Source organism: Rissa tridactyla, chromosome 8 (assembly GCF_028500815.1).
Source record: "Rissa tridactyla isolate bRisTri1 chromosome 8, bRisTri1.patW.cur.20221130, whole genome shotgun sequence".
Lineage (NCBI taxonomy): Eukaryota > Metazoa > Chordata > Aves > Charadriiformes > Laridae > Rissa > Rissa tridactyla.
In genome coordinates, this window is record NC_071473.1 from 43,060,077 (window position 1) to 43,079,153 (window position 19,077).

Below are 19,077 nucleotides of genomic sequence, written 5' to 3' on the forward strand. Positions count from 1 at the left end.
GAAAAATCTAAAAGATAATAAAAAGACCAAATGAATTTAGTGAAATTAAACACATATGCACTTGGCCGTGTAATTGTGCAGTAATGTATTTGACATACATAGTTAGCAAATTCACCTACATTATTACACCCAGGGAGTGAAAAAAAGATTTCCAGATCCTCCCATGCTTTTCTGTTTAATCCTGAAAAGCCAGCGATTTTGCATGTGATCAGATAAAAACACTGCATGTAAATTGGCTCTCTAATGTTGTTTAACTCTTCTCCCTTTCTCCCGAGGTTAGACCCTGAAGCACTATCAACGACACATCATTGCTGCGCACCTCCTCTATGACTCCATGGCAAAAAATGACAAGTTGATTACGCTGGCAACCACAAAACATAAAAGAAATGCTCCTACGCCACCTCTGTCTATACTGAGAAAATAAAACAAGGCTTTCACGGCCACTAAAAGTGGAGAGAGATGACACTTCTCAGAGCCTGAAAAACCATTAAATGGCATAATGTCAGTTTGCGATTTCAGCAAATAGAGATGGGCAGATAGGCTGTGCCCAAGCACACACGCTTTGCTAATCTCAGGCTGGTGTGCTGCTTCCTTCCACAGTTGATATCAACATTAAGTGGCTCATCTTCTGCAAACTTTTATCTGTTATTTAATGCTGATTACATCATCCTGGCAGTAAAGACCAATTACCCCATCGCTGTCAGTGTTGCCCTCTTCCCCTTCATCCAGGAGAAATACCTTCCATCCTGGAATCCAAAGTCCCTAGAAGCCCCTCAAGCTACCAGGAAACAGCTCACAACATTTCTGTAGCCAGCAGGCATGAAATGACCCCGCTGAAATCCCTGCTGTAACATGATGCTGTAGTTCTACTTTGAAACATCACCTGGAAAAAGCATAGCATGAGATAAAAGGGAAGACAGAAGCATCACCTAGGAGCTTGCAGGCACCGTGGTGGTGCGCGGGAGCACAGATGCTTTGATGGCAGACTTTCACCCTGGTGTGTTTAATTGCTGGACTTTGCCTGCCAGCCGGGGTGGGCAGCACGCATGACTGCGGTTTCCTGCCAGGACAAGAATTCTTTATCAGCTGCATAAAAGCCATCAGCCTCTCTGGCGTGAGTCCTGACACTCACCTCCGTGGGCTGGCAACATCACGCCAGCAATGCGTGACACCCTGGGCTCCTCCACAGACATGCCAGAAGTCTCAGCCCACTCTGGACCTGCTGAAGTATCCCCATTTTTTCCTGCGGCCTATAAGATAACCTTATGGAATAGCAGTGCTTGTTCTGAACCCGCAAAAATCCTGGGTGGGGAACAGGCTGCAGAGCCATAGCTGGAGTCAGGAGGTGTGGGGGCTTCAATATGTGCAGCAGAACAGGAGTCCAAGCAGACCAGTGCAAGTGTTTGTGATTGTTGACATGCATCATGCCATGGCAGAAGACCATGGCAGTTCTGTGAGCTCTGTCTCTGGTAGGGACCTGAAAACTGCCCCTTCTTAGGGAGCTTTCAAGGCTGCCCCATAGGCACATGCTCCTGAAGAGGGAAAATGCATGTCACGGGAAAGCCCTGGTCCTTCTCATCCCCAGAATCTCCCTTTCCGTCTGAAGCCATTTTATCTCTGTGATTTAGAGCCCACGGGAGTTGATCAGCTCCAGAAACCTGCCCCAGACTGCCTGGAGCCTGAGAGAGCAGCTTGGCAAAGCCGGGTGACTTCTCCACCCCCGGCAGGCAGTTGGGATTACAGTCAGATTTGGTGACTTGACTCCCACATGCCACGCTCCACAGCTGCGTCCTAGGGCTGCCCTCCTAACGTGTGGTGCAGCGGCACCATGCAGCTCCGTGGAGCAAACAAAGCCAGAAGAAAATCCCCTCCCAAGTGCTCCAGGCTTTGCTGGAGACTTTCCTGGGAAGACTTTGCCTTGACCTGAAGCGGCCGCAGAGTCCCGAGCAGAGGCTGCCCAGGCCGGGGGTCCCGGGTGCTGCACCTCGGCTGTGGGGCAGCAGGGCTGTGGGCAGGCGCTGGTGCAAGTTGCCAGGCGTCAGGCTGAGCACGCTGCTGGTCACTCTGCAGGGACTAAGCCACAGAAAGGACATTGTCAGAGCAGAGGATTGTTCTGGGAGAACAGGCCGCACAAAGAGGGATTGTTTTGCCGTGAAATGAGGCCGTGTTTGAGCTCCAGCCGGGGCTGGGCTTTGCCTGCTCATCCGGGCTGCAGGCTGGTGGGGGACGCTGCCTGCCTCCCCAGTGGCTGCCGTCCTCCCCAGCCTACCTGGCATCTTCTGTGCTTCTGAGGTTCTCCACCGGCACAGTCAGCAGCACAGTGCATGCCTTGAGACCCACAGTGGGTGAGGAGGAAAAGGAAATTGAGGGATAAGAGAACTCGTGGCAGATCCTGCCATGGGCTCCTGCCTGCCTGGCAGGTCCAAGGGGCATGGGGACAGGGGAGAGAAACAATGGGGCAGCTCCCACAGTGAGGGGCTGCAGCGTTTCTCCCAGATAGCCAGGAGCAACCGTCCGCCCTTGAAGGGACAGATATAACCAGGAGGGAAACAGAGATATGCAGTAAACTGCTCCGAGATAGTGGGCAGAGAACGTAGTGGCCTCCTTTCTGCAAATACTCACCTCTCCAAAAAGTGTTGTTGATGGTGAACATAACAAGCCTTCTTGGATGCCCTCCTGCCTGCACTGTGTATGGGGACAAGCATCTTGTGCTTAAGCTCCAGCAAGACACAGCAGGGAGCACAGGACACAAAGAAGCAAAGGAGAGGGAGCTGCGTGCTCAAAATGTGGGTTGGAGCATGCGTATTAATCCCTATTTTTTTTTATTCCCTATGTGAGTGAATACAAATGGTTAAGAGCAACAGTGGGCGCACCCACAGAGGCTTCGTATAAGTCATTCCCAGCTCAGCAGCTGCCCAGGGCTGTGCGTCCTGCTGCCCAGCTCCTCCTGCCCGCAGCCCCGTGCTGCCCAGCTCCCTGCCCAGCCCTGAGCTCTGCAGTGTGGGGCTGCACACGATGTGTGCTCCCCAGAGCCCCATGCAATCGAGTCACGACCTGGTGCGTTGTTTCACTGGCTGGAGCAAAACGGGCTGCTCTACAATGATGATGATGACTGTGGCTGTTTCTATTGCTGCGATGCCCAAGGGAACCTAAATATACAAAACCAAGACAGCCAAAATTATGGCGCCTCGGCCCCATTTACGCAGAATGCATTTCTCAGGGGGGATACAAACCTGTCCCGTATTAGCTACTGCCATTAGCTCTTTAGGCAGTGCTTTGAAGTCCCGCCATGCTGCTGCCACAGAGCAGGAGACAAGAGCCATCTCTCCCATCCCGCACAGCAGGACCCTGACTTCAGTACTGCATCAGTACCAAAAATAAACTCCACGTAAACATGCACCGCATGCTTCAAAGCCCAGTTCCCGCTGGAGCAGCACACCTCCATGCTGCTTCCAGGGCAGGCAGACCCCAGGACTAGCACATGGCACTAGGCGACAGGCACGTCCCACCAAGGCCGCCTGGCAATAGGCATAGAAGGGTTCAGGAGTTCCTCTCCTGCGTTCAGGAGAGGAACATCCTGGGAAACGCTGCAGCTTCAAAATAGACAGCAATGATGTCCCTTTGGCACAAAGCATAGCCAGCAAACACTCAACGAAAAAAATAATGCAAAAGTACCCTGGGGCAGAGTCTTTACTCAGAGGAAAGGAGCTCCATGCCAAGCAGGACCTTAGCACCACTGCTAATTCAATGCAGAAGATGTTTGGACACGATGGTAGCAAAGGGAGAAGCCTTACAGCAAGTGGGTAAATCAGTGACAGAATCTGAGCACCACTGACAAGATAGCTGCTGCAGGAACCACAGCTCTTGATCCCCTGACTTTGGAAAATATGCATCTCAGAAAAATACATGCAGTAATTTCCTTTCTTAAAAAAAACCCAAAAGCTTCTCCTTCAGAGGAGCCAGCCAGCACACTTTGCATTACTCTTATGTGCTTCCTCGTGTACAGGGTTACCCCTGAGGAAATTCCAGACGATTTTCATTAATTTGTAAGTGCAGGTTTCCACCAAGGCAAATGTTCATGCATCCACCCAGACAGCTACAGTATCATAAGGACAACAAATAAACTGTGGAGCATGTACTTCTATTACCACAGCATCTGTGTGAGGTACAAAGTGGTAACATTTTACTTCTAAGACAGATGAAGATTTATTGCACTGGGTTGGAAGGAGGAGTTCCATGGGATTTTTCCGAAGCACCTGTATCTTCATTTGGAGGCACCAGCTGTCACGTAGACATGCTCTGGCTCTCTGGGGGCCACCAAGCTCATGGGGGGAGCCCAGGGGAAAGCAGGGGGCCAGCCTGGGGTTTCTGTTTTCTCTCCGTTTGTGCCTTTGACTTTCAAGCATTTTCCGAGCTTTTCAGTGGCCGTTTCAGAGGCACGTTTTGCTGCTGTTTCCATGTTTGTGAGCTGCAGGTGAAGCTGCTTTGGCAGTGATGCAGATGCAAAACTTGGCTTACTGCCTTTTGGCAGCACACACCCCATTATGTTGCTTCTTAGCATAAAAAAATGCTCGGGCTCCCCCAACCCAGCCACCAGAAGACTTCTCCTTTGGTCTCAGATGTTTCTGTCAGAAAGGTCCCATCCAAGCATGAGGATGGAAAACAGCCCCCCAGCTCATGCTGAGACCCTGCCTTCCTGCCTTAGCCGCAGTGTGGAGAGCAGAGAATGGCAGAGGTTCCCCTCCCTCAGCTGTCCCCCTGATCTTCTCGGTCACGTCTCTCCTCACACCTTACATACTTCACCTCCACTGTAAAGGCTTAATGACACCCACTTAAAAGATCTGTAGGCTAAAAAAAAAAACCAAACAAAAGTGTTATGTTTTCCTTTTTCAAACAAAAGACAACACCTGTGTGCACATCTCTGCTTGGGGATGGGACAAGAGAATGAACACATGGCAAATGTTTGTTGTGCTGATCAGTGGATGCAGAGAGATACAGGGAAGTGGTGGCACCACGCCGAGCTTCACAGCTTCCAGAGGCAAGTTGGCCCAAGGCATCAGCAGGACAGGCTGGGCGCACCACCCAGCACGGCTGGATGCACGTATGGGCTGCAGATAGCTGGGCAGGAAGGAAAGGCAATAAATATCTTGCTCCCGCATTTGGGAGGAAGCCAGATGAAGCATTCCTGTCACGAGGGTGAAACGCTTTCCACTCTAACAGTAACTCAGGAAGATGTTAAACAACAGTTGCATAAGGCAAATGTTAAAAATTCAGCAGTCCAGGTATCCTGCATCTCAAAATAAATAAAAAAAAAAATCTGTTTTTAAAAATGCAAATGATTAATGCTGGCATTCAGTAAGACAAGGAAGCCTGGAGAAGGTCCAGAGAACAAGCAAGCTGATGTTATGCCAGCATTTTAAAAAAGTAAACAGGATGGCCTGGTAAACAGGTGTGTCTATTCGACAGTCACCCCATGCAAAATAATGACCAAAAAATATGTGATCGTATCGATCAGAGAAGCAGAGAAATATAAATAGCAATCATCAGGGATTACAGACAATAAACCTGTCAAACTAACATGATCGTTTTTGTGGCACTGTATACTCTTAAATATCAGAGAGTGAGCTGGCTGGTATGGCGGCGTGTGTGATCAAGGAACAAGAGCGCTGGCGGCCTGGCCGGGTGCGAGGCAGCAGAGGAGATGCTCCCTGGGGAACTGGCACCCAGGATGTGTTTCTAGCAGGGAATGCTAAGTAGTGTAAAGCTGATGACCTGGAAAGAAACGAAGTCATGATGGGTAAAGCATGCTGTCCTGGGAGCTAGGGGCACGTCAGTGATCTGGAGCCCTTGGGATCCCTGGGGCAGCGAGGCCATGTGGCAAAACGTGTCCATCCTCTGCACTAGAGCCTGGCTGGTACTGACAGGAGGCTTGGGGGGACAGAATAAACCGGTGCTCATGGTCTCCATCACGTTCCCGCACCCGAGCTGGGGCCCAGACAGCCTGGCAGTGCCTGCTGTGCCGGGGCTGAGCCTCCTCCCTGCCGAAATCATCCTATTAGGAAGAGACAAGTTCAAAAAGGGATCGGACAAGTCAGGGAAAAAAACCCTGAGGGCTCAGTGTGGCAGCACATCCCATGTGCTTCCCTGATCGCCTGCTCGGTCCCTGCCGCAGCGGGGCGCAGAGCCTTTACCCTGACCCAGCAGGGCTGTGTTTTTATTCTGACAGAGTGCACCGGCAACGGTGAATCCCTGTTGAACTTGCAGGCCATGCTGACAAGCAGTGGACCATGAACTTCCACCATGACTTTATGGGTAAAAGGCCTGTTCCCTGTTTAAACATTCAAGCATTGGCAGCGACTGGATAAGAGGTTAAAGTCACTCTGCATTTGAAATTCCCATTCCCACAATTAGAATAGCGTGTCCTAGTCCAGTGTCCCAAAGGACACAGATGCATAAGAAGATTTGGACGTGAGCCAAGAAGTAGAAAATGGAAAATATGCCTTAAAGCAAAAGGGACTTTCATCAGTTCAGTTTATCATAAGAAAGGATCAGGAAGGCTTGATCATAATATCCGACTCCTCTCTCTGGGACTAACAACTCGGGGGCTCACTCCCTGGCTGAGAAGATCCAGCGACTTGAAGGGAATGAAAGAAATGCAGCCTCAATATAAGGTGCAATAAGAAAATTAACCTTTAGAACAACCTACCAACCACTGTAGCAGAGACGTATCCGTTCAAGATCAACTGTTTTCCTAACAACAGTGTTCTAATTTACACAAGAACTAATTCAGGGCAGTCTGTGTCATGCAGGAAGTTATGCTGGCGAGCCTAGCCGGCCTCCCCAGCTCTATAATCTACGGAAAAAAACCCTGCCTGTATTTCCCTTCCTCCCGTCCAAGTGTGTGAAAGGTCTGGCCTGCCCCACTGGAGGCGTTTTCGGGAGAGCCAGGTTAGTGCGGGTAGCAGGCAGCCTGTGTCCCAGGCTGACCGAATCGCCCCAGCCAGCTGCTGGCCCAGGCGCTCCTGAATGGGACATTTTACCTTTATAAGGAAGCCAAGCTGGGGTGATGAAGTGAGCAGCATCCTAGAGCTGAGGCTCCATGGATGATGAGTGCCAGGGATCTGACACATGTTCCTCTGACAGTTTTCTGCCTTCCTTCCCAACCAAAGCAGGGACATGACATAGAGCAGGGAACAGCCATCCTCACGGTGCTCAGCCCATCGCCCTACAGGCTCCAACTCCCCTGCCATCGGGCTGCAGGCACTGCACAAAACCCTCACGCCAGAGCCAGCAGTGTGCCCTGCCTTCACACCAGCTCCCCGCTGCAGTCAGCGGCACCCGAGAGAGCCAGGAGCTCCGCGTTCATCAGGAGCAAAAAGCAATCCTATCAGCCTGTCTGGGCTGGTGCCATTGCAGACACGTTGCTGGACTCATTTGTAGCGGAGCGGCTTTGCTTATCATATAAGCTGCTCGTGCTTCCAGCTCAACTTTTTCTACTTCCCAGCCCAGTGCTTTCTCAAGGGCCTGCACATCAAAATGGGTTGATAACTGCCCTAGTCACAGCTTTGTGGAAGGTTTTGTTTTGGGAGAACAGCCTACAGCCTCCACAAATAAGCTGGATCTGATTAGCTCAGAGGCAAGCAGTGCAGGAGCAGCTGCAGGCTGTATCTGCTGAGTGGAGATTTCCTCACCCGTAAGATTGCTGACAGATGCTATTGAGTAAAATACAGTGCTGGCTTTCACCACAAGTCGAAAGGGAAGTCCAGGCAAGAGCAGCAAGTGGCAGGGCAGTTGTCTTTAGGATAGCACTGTATGTAGTGACATGCTCTGTGGGCATGTGTCCCCACCCTTTATTCTCAGAGGAATCTTTCATTAGGCAGATTATATGTTACAGCTCAAGGGCAGAAAGTAGAACAGGGATGGCTTCCCCATGCCCACTTCCAAAGACAAATGGGCCAGACCTCACAGCCTGGCCACTTCAGAAGTGCCACAGTCCTGAGCAGATTCAAACACCCCTCTGAAGTGATGAATTAATCCTGAAGTAGCTAAGAAACTTTACAGGAAACACAGAAGCAGAGAACTATGGAAGTAAAATCAGATCCAGCTGGGATTTGCAGCAGCATCAGAGTACAAAGCTCTGTGCTTCTGTTCCTGAAATGCTGCCTTCTTGCTGTGGGCCTTGTAATAGTCTTTCCCACTATTTTGCTTTCTGGGGAAGAGTCATAATGGGTTTACAATGAACAAGATGTTTACTTCTTATGTTTGTACACTGCTGACTCACTTTATAACAGCTCTTTACACATAAACCTGCAGCTCCAGCACTCAGCCTTCAACATTTTCTATGTATTTTAGACTGGAGCTGCTCTGTAGCTTTTCCCAAAGGGAAATGAGAGTCCTTATGACCCAAGAGATGGACACCAGTGTCTTGCAGTGTGCATAACAAGGTCTTTATTCAACAAGAGGGAGTAAAGAAAGCAGTGAACAAGCAGAAACAAGACTGCTCTGTGCACATCTTCAGGTTCTGTATCAGGAAAGGGTAGTTCTCCTCCAGGCCAGACGTGAAGATGGGATCAATACCAGAAGCAAAGTCCTCTGCTCTGACTGAACAGAGAAGTACTTGTATTCTGGAGACATAGCCGCAAACAGCTCCACACAAGCCACCTGGCACTAAACAAAGCCCAGGGAAGGGCCTCATAACCCCTATCTCCCTAAATATGGTGTGTGGATATGTGAAGGGACTTGGAAGTCCTAGATGGAATCCAGGTGTGGTGGCTGCAGTGGGAACAACGCTGGTAACTGCTGATCCCTGGGTCTGGTTCATCTCAGCTCATCTCTGATATGGATGCATTGAAGCAGATTTGATGTTTGTTTTTATGCCACTTGGCATTTTTCCTGGAGAGAGAAAAGAGAAAAAGCAGTGCAAAATTGGCTATATGAGACGACATTTGCTCAGGAGCATGCAAGACTCACAGCAACCCTGCCTGGGCTTTTCCTGTTCCAGTCAAGGTATACTTACACTAGGTAAGCCACGCCAGGCTTATCTGCTACAGCATCTTCCAGCTTCTGACCTAACACAATCAATCTCTTCTACAAATTGGCATCTTTCTGTTGAGAAATCTCCTTGGCAATTCTTGTGTCCCCCTGCTATCCTCTTAAATTCTATCCTTGTTCCATCTTAAACAAGCCTTTCTCTTTGTCAGGAGGCTCTTACAAGAGTGTGGGACTTTAGCCTCATGGAAGTTGCTGGCAGCAGCACTCACAGAAGTACCCAGACTGATCTCCACTTCCATTTCAGAGAGGCAAACACAACAGCCTGTATCCCCTTCTACGTAGAATTATTTATAGTCAGGGCGTATATTTAAATTACTAAGCCTCTCTCAGATCTCTTAATTTCTCTTAACCGCATCCACCTCTTGGGCATTATTACTCTTTGCTGATACCAATCACACATGGGAGTGTGTTCAAAGACATTGTACTAGCAGTGTACAGTGCTAGACAAAACTAAAATGATCAGAAAAATAAACAAAAAGACAGTGATTAAAGAGCAGCACAGTCGGATGTTCAAAGAACACTCCTTCAGAAAGTGTAATGTGTGTTCAAATTACAACAGGAAAAAAGGACAACTTCTGAAAATTAAAACTGTAGTGCAGCAGGACAAGAAAAGATTTGATGAGCAAATGGCTAAAAGAATAAAGATTATTGAACTTTCTCAAACATATCCAAAGTGAGTCATTGCCTGCAATGAATTTTCAGGCAATCTGATATCACTTCAGTGCTAATAATCAGTAGAAAAATACTGTTAGACATTACTCCAAAAGGAAGAGTGAACAGGATTGTATGGTTCACCCACGTCCGGAATACTGTGAGCAGTTCTGGTGTTCCCAGTCTTGAAAATGAACAGAAAAGGTACAGGTAAGAGTGACAAGGATGGTCCAAGATGTATTATAATTTTCACACGAAGACATATTAAACAGAATAGGACTCATTAGCTGGGAAAAAAAAAAAGATGGACAAAGGGAAGAGGATATGACAGACTTTCAAATGAAAACTAGTATGGAGAAGGTAACTGAGGAATGATTGTTCGCAGTTTCTCACAACACGGCTAAAAAGGAATGCAATAAAATTATTAGGCAAAAGATTTAAACATAAAAAGGAAATTTTTTTTAAGCAAAACATGTGATAAAGCTGTGGGACACACTGCCATAGGTGTTCTAGAAGTCAAAATTGTAATTCAAAAAGGAACTGCCGAAATTGATGGCTGCTCTATACCCACTGGTCTCAAGTCAAACTCTGGCTTAAAATCCCTAAATGACAACTGCTGTCAGGATATACTTTGTTCTTATATTCTTTCAGCCTCGGCTGTGGGCACTATCAAAACCGGGACGATGGGGACTGACCTTTGGCGAAACCCAATATAGCTGCTCTTATCAGAAGGGAACTTCCCAGTAACACAGGCTGGACAAGTGCTCGTTACCAGTGCACTCTGCTTGATGTACAGAAGTGACTGTCTTTCCATCCCCGAGACAGTGTTTGTGGGTATGCAGCCAGAAATCACAGGGGCCTTCTTTGTTTCCAAATCACACTGGAAATTACTTTCTAACTCTTACATAAATACATAATTAAATTAGGATTAATATTATTGCTCAAGTTCATTTCTGAACAACAGTCATTATACAGGCAAGAAAACACCAATTAGGATATCCGATATCCAAAATCTCAATTAATGTGAACATAAGAATGACGGCACAGGGTTAGGCCTGTAGATCCCCCAGGCCAAACCCACTCCTGACAGAAGAGGAGATTTAAGGAGATTTAAGGAGCTGTTGACTGATTTTTCATCATTTTTCATTTACCTATTTGCTTACTTTTCCATCCCATATAAACTTTATCTACCTATCACACACTTGGCAATGTGCTCTACAGTGTAATTATTTAGTATTCAGAAAAGTATCTCCCTTTTGTTCTGAATCTACAAGCTGATAGTGCACTTTCATCAATGCTTCTGTATCATGGGAATCAGTGAACGATCATTCCCCATTCACCTGCTATAAACAATTTGGGACTTTATAGGCTTCCATATTTTCTTCTCCCTACCCCAAAGTTATCCCCAGTACCAGAGAAGAGATCAGAAGTGCACATAATATTGCAGGTGTGGGTGCCCAATGGATTCATACAATGGCCTAATAATATCCTCTGTTTCTCTGTTCTTTTTCTAGTAATTTCTAACATTTGTTTTGCATTTTTGCCCCAACTGAACGTCTAATTATTGTCTTTACAGAACTGTTATATCATGTATCTATTTCCCAAATACAAGTAACTAGCCAAGGTGATGGACATGTAAAGTCAAATTGCAATGCCTATGTTTTTCACTTTATATTTAATACAAATGTCATCTACTATTATTAAGTGAAGTCACTTGGTATATGAAATCCTTCTGTCACTCTTTACAGACAGCTTTTGGTTTTTTCCTTACCTAAAATAACTCATTATCATCAAACTTTTCAACTTTATTGCCTACCCACAACTTAAATTTGACAGCAAAACCCCCAACACAGATCCCTGCAAAACTACACTGTCATCTCCCTCCATATTGATTGCTATGTTCATGAAGTCTATTATTAAAATGGTACTGCAGAGTGAGTTAAGAAGCTGAAGCTGGATGGCTGGCATCCATTTCAACCTCTGAGCCAATTTTAAGCAGGTATTACTCCACTGTTACAACCTGACTCATGTTAATAAGGCCAGAAAGGAACCTCTTACTCGGCTGTATCTAAAAGGTGATGGGGTAAGAATCTTTACATCTGCATTTGTCTTTCTTGCTCCCTGTATTTCAATTGCTCTCAGATATGCAACTTATTTACCTGGCTGTCCTGCTTGTGCCATCTGCACTCCTGCCAGCATTGGCTGCTGCTGAGCTGGTGCACCTGACATTGGGACCTGCTGCATGCCTGAAGCACCTGCAATGATGGCACCAGCTCCTGGTTGACCTGACTGGACAGATGCTCCAGAGCCAGGGGGTCTCCGGTTTGACAGTCCTTTCCCAAAGGCCACAGCTGCTACCAGTGCATTGGTATCTGCAGGGTTGAAAGTCTGCTTGTTCTGTCGTAAACCTGCAGAAAAAGAAGATATTTTGGAGCTTTTTAGCAATCAAGTCTAAAAACTAGCATAGCTGGTCCTGATTTTACTTTTCTGCTATTTTGGGGCATGTAACAGAGATCAGCTTCTAACAATCTGTCTTACAGGAATCTCAGCAGGGTCAAAGAAGCTGCAAAATCCAGGGACAGGGGTGACCCACGAGTTTCTCCACTGAGAGCAGGGCATATGCTGCTTAGGGAAGGAGGACAGCGGGAGGCAACTCCTCCATGCCCATGACAATGTTCCCACTAAAGGCTCTTCCATGCTGAATCCTATGGCAGGTAACAAGGACTGTGTTTTAGATAAACAATGGCAACATCCCCTTTTGGAGGACCATGAGCAGCATGATGTCTGCAAGTTTTTCTACCACACACCTGCCCAGTTAAGCTATTAATCCTAGAAACCCGACAGAACCTGTGCTTGGGTCCTTGCTTACACTCTGACTGTGTCAAAGATGACAAAAAAACCCTTTGAGAGTTGTGCATCGCACTCCCAGGAACAGTGAACAGCTGATGGCAGAGGCCAATAAAATACAGATGTCCAGCATCAGAGTCAGAAACAGAAAAGGTTGACCATGAGTGAAGCAGACATCACCTAGAGGATGTCACAGAAAAGCCTGCCAAAAAACATGTTGTAGACTCAGTCCAAACATAGCTAGGGGGTTTCCCATTCACTGACACTGCATTTTCACAGCTATTTTTATTAATCCAAGTTGATTGGGATGTTTTCCTGGTAAATACTTACCACCTCCTCAAAGGGGGGATATGGCAAAGGGCTGGAATGACCTTTCTGCCATGCATACATCACACAAGCAGGACACATCACACCCACAGGACCTCCTTTCAAATGTGGGGTCTCCAGGACAGCCAATCTTGCATCTTCTGGAATGGTTTCCTCTATGCTGCTCATCTGCATTTTCCATGCTTCAGGCCCTCTGATTTACCTATTTTGCCACTACTCTCTCAAGCCTGCTGCTTGGACCCTGTAGCCCACTTCCATCTCAGTGACATACCTCCGCTTTCAGATTCACGCTCCTCCTTACTGATTTTCTCCAGCAGATTTGAGCACATTTTGTTCAGACTTTGGATCTGTTTCTGCAAAATGAAAACCATCAGAAACCACCAGAAGACCTCCAACTTCGTACAAGTCAGCAAGGTAAACTAACAAGCTTTCGCTGACCAGGGTCTGTGTAACCAAACATAAGCATTTTGGTAGCAGGGCTCAGAAAGCCCAGTGCTAATGCACACAGGAGGGCACTATGGGGATGGGACAGCCTTTCTGGTCTGATGGCAGCTCTTGTGAACAGCCAACGGGCAAGATACCCTTGGTTTGTGAAACTGTGGAGGAAACCAAACCTCAGCTAGGGTCAGCTGGAGAAATTTCAGAGAGAAAAGGACATAGCAAAAAAACCCAACTGTCAGATGGAAGGGTGAAGGAAGCAGAGTTAAAGGGCATTTTGTGTCCTAGGACTAAGAGGCAGAAGAATCAAACTCTTCTTCACCTACCTGTGCCACATCAGGGCTAATTCGAGCTGCATCTGTGATCAGCTGCTTCTCTTGCTCCTCCACCTCAGGGTCAGGCTTAGTTCGAAGATGGTCAGGCACGACCTCATGGCTGAACACGGGCACACGCCCCTCTGTCTGCCGCTGCAATAGTTGGACAAGCCACACTCAGAGCCTCCTCCCCCAGCCCAGCACTCAGACTGCTCAAGACCAGAGCTGGAACAAGGCCATTAGCATGCTGGGGGGACACCTTGATCTGGGGAGCATTAGGAAGTTTCAACAATTTGTCTAGGAATTTGCACTGTGCCTGTTTAGTCAGAACAACTGACTAAATGCCGCCGCGGGGGTCTGCAGTGCAATCCCACCAGCATGGCCATGATCAGTTGAAATATCTTCTCACTCAAGCAGAGAATAAACGTTACCAGCGCACTCTCCACGTTCTGTAACACACCCTATGTTGGTCAGATGACAAACAGTGCAAATCTAGGTGCAGATGTCTGACAGAAACAGCACAGCTGCGGCAGAGAAAACCAGGAGCTTGCAAGGAGACTTCCCAGTTACACAAGACGACACTATCTCTTTCAGCCCCAACATCATGAAAATAAGATATTTATGAACAGGAACACCTCCTGCAAAGTGTATCCAGTGCAAGTGTTTGTAGGTGAAAGCCCCCCAGCAAAGCAGCTCCCAGGCAGAACTACTCATCACCTTTTCTTTCTCTACAGACAGAGCTGAGGAATGCCAAGCACAAGGAAAGCCAAGCTGGAGCAGATACACAAGCACTTTCTGATACTCCAGGGCCAACACTCAGAGAAGTTCCTTACCATGATCTCTTCATCGCGGTCTGGAGACAGTACTAGGGGTATGATAACCTGGTTTCGTAATAGTGGGGTCTTCTCATGCTTTAGCACTTTATTCAAGGTGTTCAGCTGTCCTGAGAGCAATGCAAAGCTGTCCAGAACTGAAGGCCTGGGAAAGCAAATAAAAAGGACAGAACACGGAAAGGGATGCCACAGATAGCTTTTATCTCTTCTTCACTCAAATGGCTGAGAAGTGAGGAAATAACACTATTACTCCTCAAACCAGTCTACTCCAGACAGTAATCAGTAAAACCTAGTGCTGAACGTACAGGTGTGGACAAACCCCAGTTCCTGCTACAAATAGCTCAAATGCTGCAAACAGCTCAGGGACGTTACAAGCAGTACCACTGGAAGTGGCAGTTGTTTGGGATTTCAGTAACACACACAGAAGCGATGCTTTCCTTATCACTAACTCTCCCAGCGCAATTCTAGAGCAAGGTCTGAGAAACAATTTAAGTCCTAAGCAGCACAGCCAGGAGAGACAACATTTATAGCTTGGCTATCCAGCCTAAGCAATAATGAAGCAAAATAACTGATAATCTTGTCAAGGAGGTCCCCTTCAGCTTGCTCTCTCTGGGGGATTCATCACCTCACCTGCCTTCTGCAACATTAACTATAAATGCTAACTGCCTGTGAAGCTTTGCTGCAGTGGCAGACACTAAGATACTGCCTAGTTTACTAATCTGTAGCTATAACATATTTATGCTCCATCAGGAAGAAAATGCCACCTTTCAAGTCTCTCAAACTGTCTTGTAAAACACACAGAACGAGCAAAACACTAGAGCTCAGTTTATACCAGAGCCAGAAAGAGCCAGAAAGGTCAAGAAATGCAGAAAGAACCATTGCTCATTTTATAGTGTATGGGGGTTTCTAAGATATTTTGTCCAAGAAGCTTCCAGATCCAGAAGCAAATCTAGTTCTCATAACAGGTCTAGATTAAAAGGTGTTAGCATGACTCCGTTACTATACAGCACGAAACCAATGGATTTCAACTGGTTTTCTGATGAAAGACGTGTAGTGGTTCCTCGAGCAGAAATGTGAAAAGCAAATTTAAACATATTGACAATAGGCTAATGGTTTTTAATGAGCCAAGTCTGGAACAGCTTCAGCAGTGATCGACAGTGCCCCCAGCTCTGTGACACCTTACCACGTGAGTCGGTCATACTCGTTCTCCAGCTTGTAGATAAAACTGACCAAGGAGTTCTTGAGGTCGGCCACCTGACTGATGAGTGCTTCCAGGGTCAGCTCCAGCTGCTTCTCCTCTCTCTAAAAAAAGGCAAGAAAGACAAGGGACGAGGACAAAGCTTAACACTTTCCCATGGTGTTGTGGATCCACACACATGCATCCATAGTCCAATCTCTCCTACAGAGAGCCTCCTTTACAGGGGAAGAAAACAGAGACTCTGGAGATTAAAATCCTATGGTTTCACACTGACCCCTTCCCCTTGGGTAGGAACACTTAGGCAAAAGACTTATGCCTGAGACAAACCCTTGGGTAGCTGTTCTTTTTAAGATCTAGATGAGTGTAGTGAAGACATTATCACTTACATCTCCTTTTTACTACATCAGGCAAAGTCATCAAATTTAGCTCATGCCACCTTCGTGAGCCATTTAAGCTAACCCAGCTCAAAGTAGATTAGCATTCCCTCAACCTTTTCTGACAGCAGATGTGGGTACAGTGACGTCTTCATCCGAAACAGTCCTTTCCAAAATGAGTATCAGGTCCGTGGCCAAAAGACTCCAGTTTCTGCCCTTCACCTCATTCTTTACTTTCTTCCTGCCCCAGTGCCACTTCCAGCTGTTAAAGAAACCAGCAGCTCCTATGCTGCTTGTGCCTCACTGGCTGCGGGAGACCCTGCTGTGACAGAGACCGGACATACCAACACACGCACACATCACCTCCTGCCTTTTGCTCTGGATTACAACTACCGACGTCCCGGGGTGAGGGAGGATGGTGACAGACAAAGTGTCAGGACAGGGATTCTGTTGCCAAAGACACCAAGGCATACCCTTGACTATTGCAAAAACCCTCTAGAATCTTATCTACTCTAACTTATTCATACTGTGGTATTGGGCAAAACATAATTAAAGCCCCATCCCTAATGAACTGCTCATGTAAATTGAGAACTGTACAATAATAATCCATGAGGAGGGTGGGACAAAGCAATCAAATAATAGAAAGGGAATGCCGATTGAGAAAGCAGATAGAGTGACTCAGGCTGTTGGCACGCTTGCTATTGGGTTTGTTTTTCTGTTTAAACACACTGGACCAGTGTGACCTTCACTGGAGAGATTACCAGCTATCTTCCATGTTCCCAAGAACACAAAATTATTCTATTTTATTTCTAGTTTGACAAGATTATAAAGGCTTTTTGTACTAATCAGTGATCAGACTTCACTTCACTTAACCACCTTAGAAGAAACAGCTGAGTCAACTTTGTTAAAATTTGATCCCCAGTCCATGGAGTGGATTCATGGAGCAGATTTTTGTGTGTTGCAGCTCCAGATAAAATCATTCTCCTCCATCTTGTGCTGGGACTAGTCAGTTCCTGTGCAATTAAGAAATGAGTCTACAACTGTTTGTGTGCACTGTGTTTGTGCAAGAAGATTAACTAATGCCTGTTTTACAAGCTGGGCCGGTAGCCAGTGTTTTACTGCAGGGGTGCCAGGCATATGCACCTACGACAATTCACCTGGCGTGTTGCCTGCGCTTATTCAAGAAGCCCTCAAGAGGATGAATGAAATCCTATGGCACACGGATTGCTCTTGCAGCAGCAGTGTACTTCAAGCCTCCTTCTTTCATAGGCTCTCTCCAAAGCTATTAAGAGCTGGAAGCAGATGTATGCACTGCAAAGCAAGCATGCAATAAAACCGACCGGTTCTTCCAAGGAATGCTGTGCTTGTCACAGGCATATACTATATTCAAGCGGTGCTTTAAGGAGTTTGTTAGCAATACTAAATTGCCGCAAGGTAGTAAAGATAGGGCTTACGGGAGGGGTTGCTGAAGGACCTCCTGATATGGAGCAACTGAGAGGTAAAGATGAAATTCAGAGTAGGTAAATGTAAAGCAACACACGTGTCAAAACAAAGAGGGGAAAAAACCAATCTTGACTTTCCGTACACAATGACAGTCTCTGAGCTGATAACGTTATCACTCAGCAACAAAATCTCAGGATTATCTGAGGGTAACCCACGAAAACATCTGCCCAAGGCTCAAGAAGCAGTCAAGGAAGGAAAAGCAATAATAGGATTTATTAGGAAAGCAACAGAAAACTAAGCATCATTATGTCATCGTAAAAATACATCGTATGTTTGTATCTCTAATATTATGTGTCACTCCTGTCCCTCCAACTGAAAAGGGATACAGTAGGAATATGTACAAATAAAGGCAACAACGACGATCAAAAATGTTTTTCAGTTCCATAGATGCAGCAGAGTGGCTGAAATGACGAGACAATATAGCAAACCCTATAGACAAGGAATTGCAGGACAATCCGTTTTCACTTTCTTTTCCAGTAGGAAAACCAAGAGACTTGCATAAAGCCAGCAGGTAGTGGTTTCAAACAAACCAAAGGAGGTGGATCTTTACAGCCTGTTAACCTGTCATTAACCTCTTCAACTTTTTTCCATTGGACACCATGGATGCTAAAAATTCACAGTGCTTCAAAAAGTAACTAGATCCTTCTTCCATCAATGAAAATTCATTCAAGGCTATTAAACACAAGGGATGTGCAAACAACAGTTTATAGAGAATTACATCAGTAGCTTATTTTGCTCTCACAACTACTTTTGGGCATTGCCTTCTTGGGTAGTGGCAAAACCAGGCTGCTGGGTAGCTGCACCTTTGGTGCGATGACTCTTACCAAGGGCTGCAGCAAGGCCTGAGAGGGAGAGGTGCACGCAGGTACCGGGACACACGCTCACCCTACAGCCGTGCAGCAAGAGGAGGCTGGTGCGCAGGAAAGCACTGCATCAGCTGCTCGGGGGCGAGCTCGGCCTCCCATCCAGGCTGCTTCAGACTGGGGTGGGTTCGAACCCCCGGCGACCAGAGGGGACGAGGATGGGCAGGAATCGCGCTGGCCGCCGCCTCAGGCCGAGCCCCGCAGAGCTCGGGCCGTCCGTGGCAGGAGGCACCGAAACGCGGGGCCCGGCCCCGCAGGCCGCGCTGGCCTCCCGCTCGCGGGCAAGGCCCCGGCCGGGCCTGCCCCGCCACCCGCCCGGCCCGCCACGCCGTTGAGCCGCCCCGCTGCCCCCGGACGGGCCGCACCCGCGCTCGGCCCCGGCCCGGCCCCGCCGCCCCTCACCTGCATGGCGGCGCCCGCCCGTTGCCACGGGAGAGCGGCGCTTCCGGGTCAGCCGCGCGCCGCGATGGGGCGGGGCCGGGCGGGCGCGAGGGCGGAGGTCAGAGGGCGCGGGGCGGGGCCGCGCCGGACATGGCGGCCGCCGAGAGGCCCGACTCGGAGGTGGGAATGGGCCGGGGGCAGGGCTGAGCCGGGCCGGGGAGAGGGGAATCGGAGAGCCGAGGGTGGGTCGGGGGCAGGGCTGAGCTGGGGAGGGGGGAGCCGGGGGCAGAAGGGGGG

The 19,077-nt window shown here is 47.8% G+C and overlaps 2 protein-coding genes across 17 annotated transcripts in view; one reads left to right on the forward strand and one right to left on the reverse strand.

Annotated features, from left to right (window-relative positions):
• Nucleotides 1–8,432: 8,432 nt before the first annotated feature.
• Nucleotides 8,433–18,883, reverse strand: MED8 (mediator complex subunit 8). Of its 2 annotated transcripts, none has more exons than XM_054210876.1 (7): nt 18,802–18,883; nt 15,645–15,763; nt 14,462–14,606; nt 13,641–13,781; nt 13,148–13,229; nt 11,862–12,110; nt 8,433–8,892 (listed from the first exon to the last, which is right to left on the reverse strand). In XM_054210876.1, exons 1-7 carry the CDS (start codon nt 18,805–18,807, stop codon nt 8,828–8,830), a joined length of 807 nt encoding a protein of 268 aa, XP_054066851.1. In that variant the 5' UTR covers nt 18,808–18,883; the 3' UTR covers nt 8,433–8,827. The 2 variants fall into 2 exon arrangements, with proteins under 2 accessions (XP_054066851.1, XP_054066849.1); XM_054210874.1 differs by lacking the exon at nt 18,802–18,883 and adding an exon at nt 16,150–18,334.
• A 1-nt stretch (nt 18,884) lies between these two features.
• Nucleotides 18,885–19,077, forward strand: part of SZT2 (SZT2 subunit of KICSTOR complex) — a 61,642-nt gene continuing 61,449 nt past the window's right edge. For all 15 annotated transcript variants that reach the window (XR_008467935.1, XR_008467936.1, XM_054210858.1 and 12 more), the window contains exon 1: nt 18,885–18,960. Coding sequence is in view for 13 of the 15 variants with exons in the window: in XM_054210858.1 (XP_054066833.1) it covers nt 18,931–18,960 (30 nt within the window). In the remaining 2 variants the exon portion in view is untranslated. The remainder of the gene's footprint in view (nt 18,961–19,077) is intronic.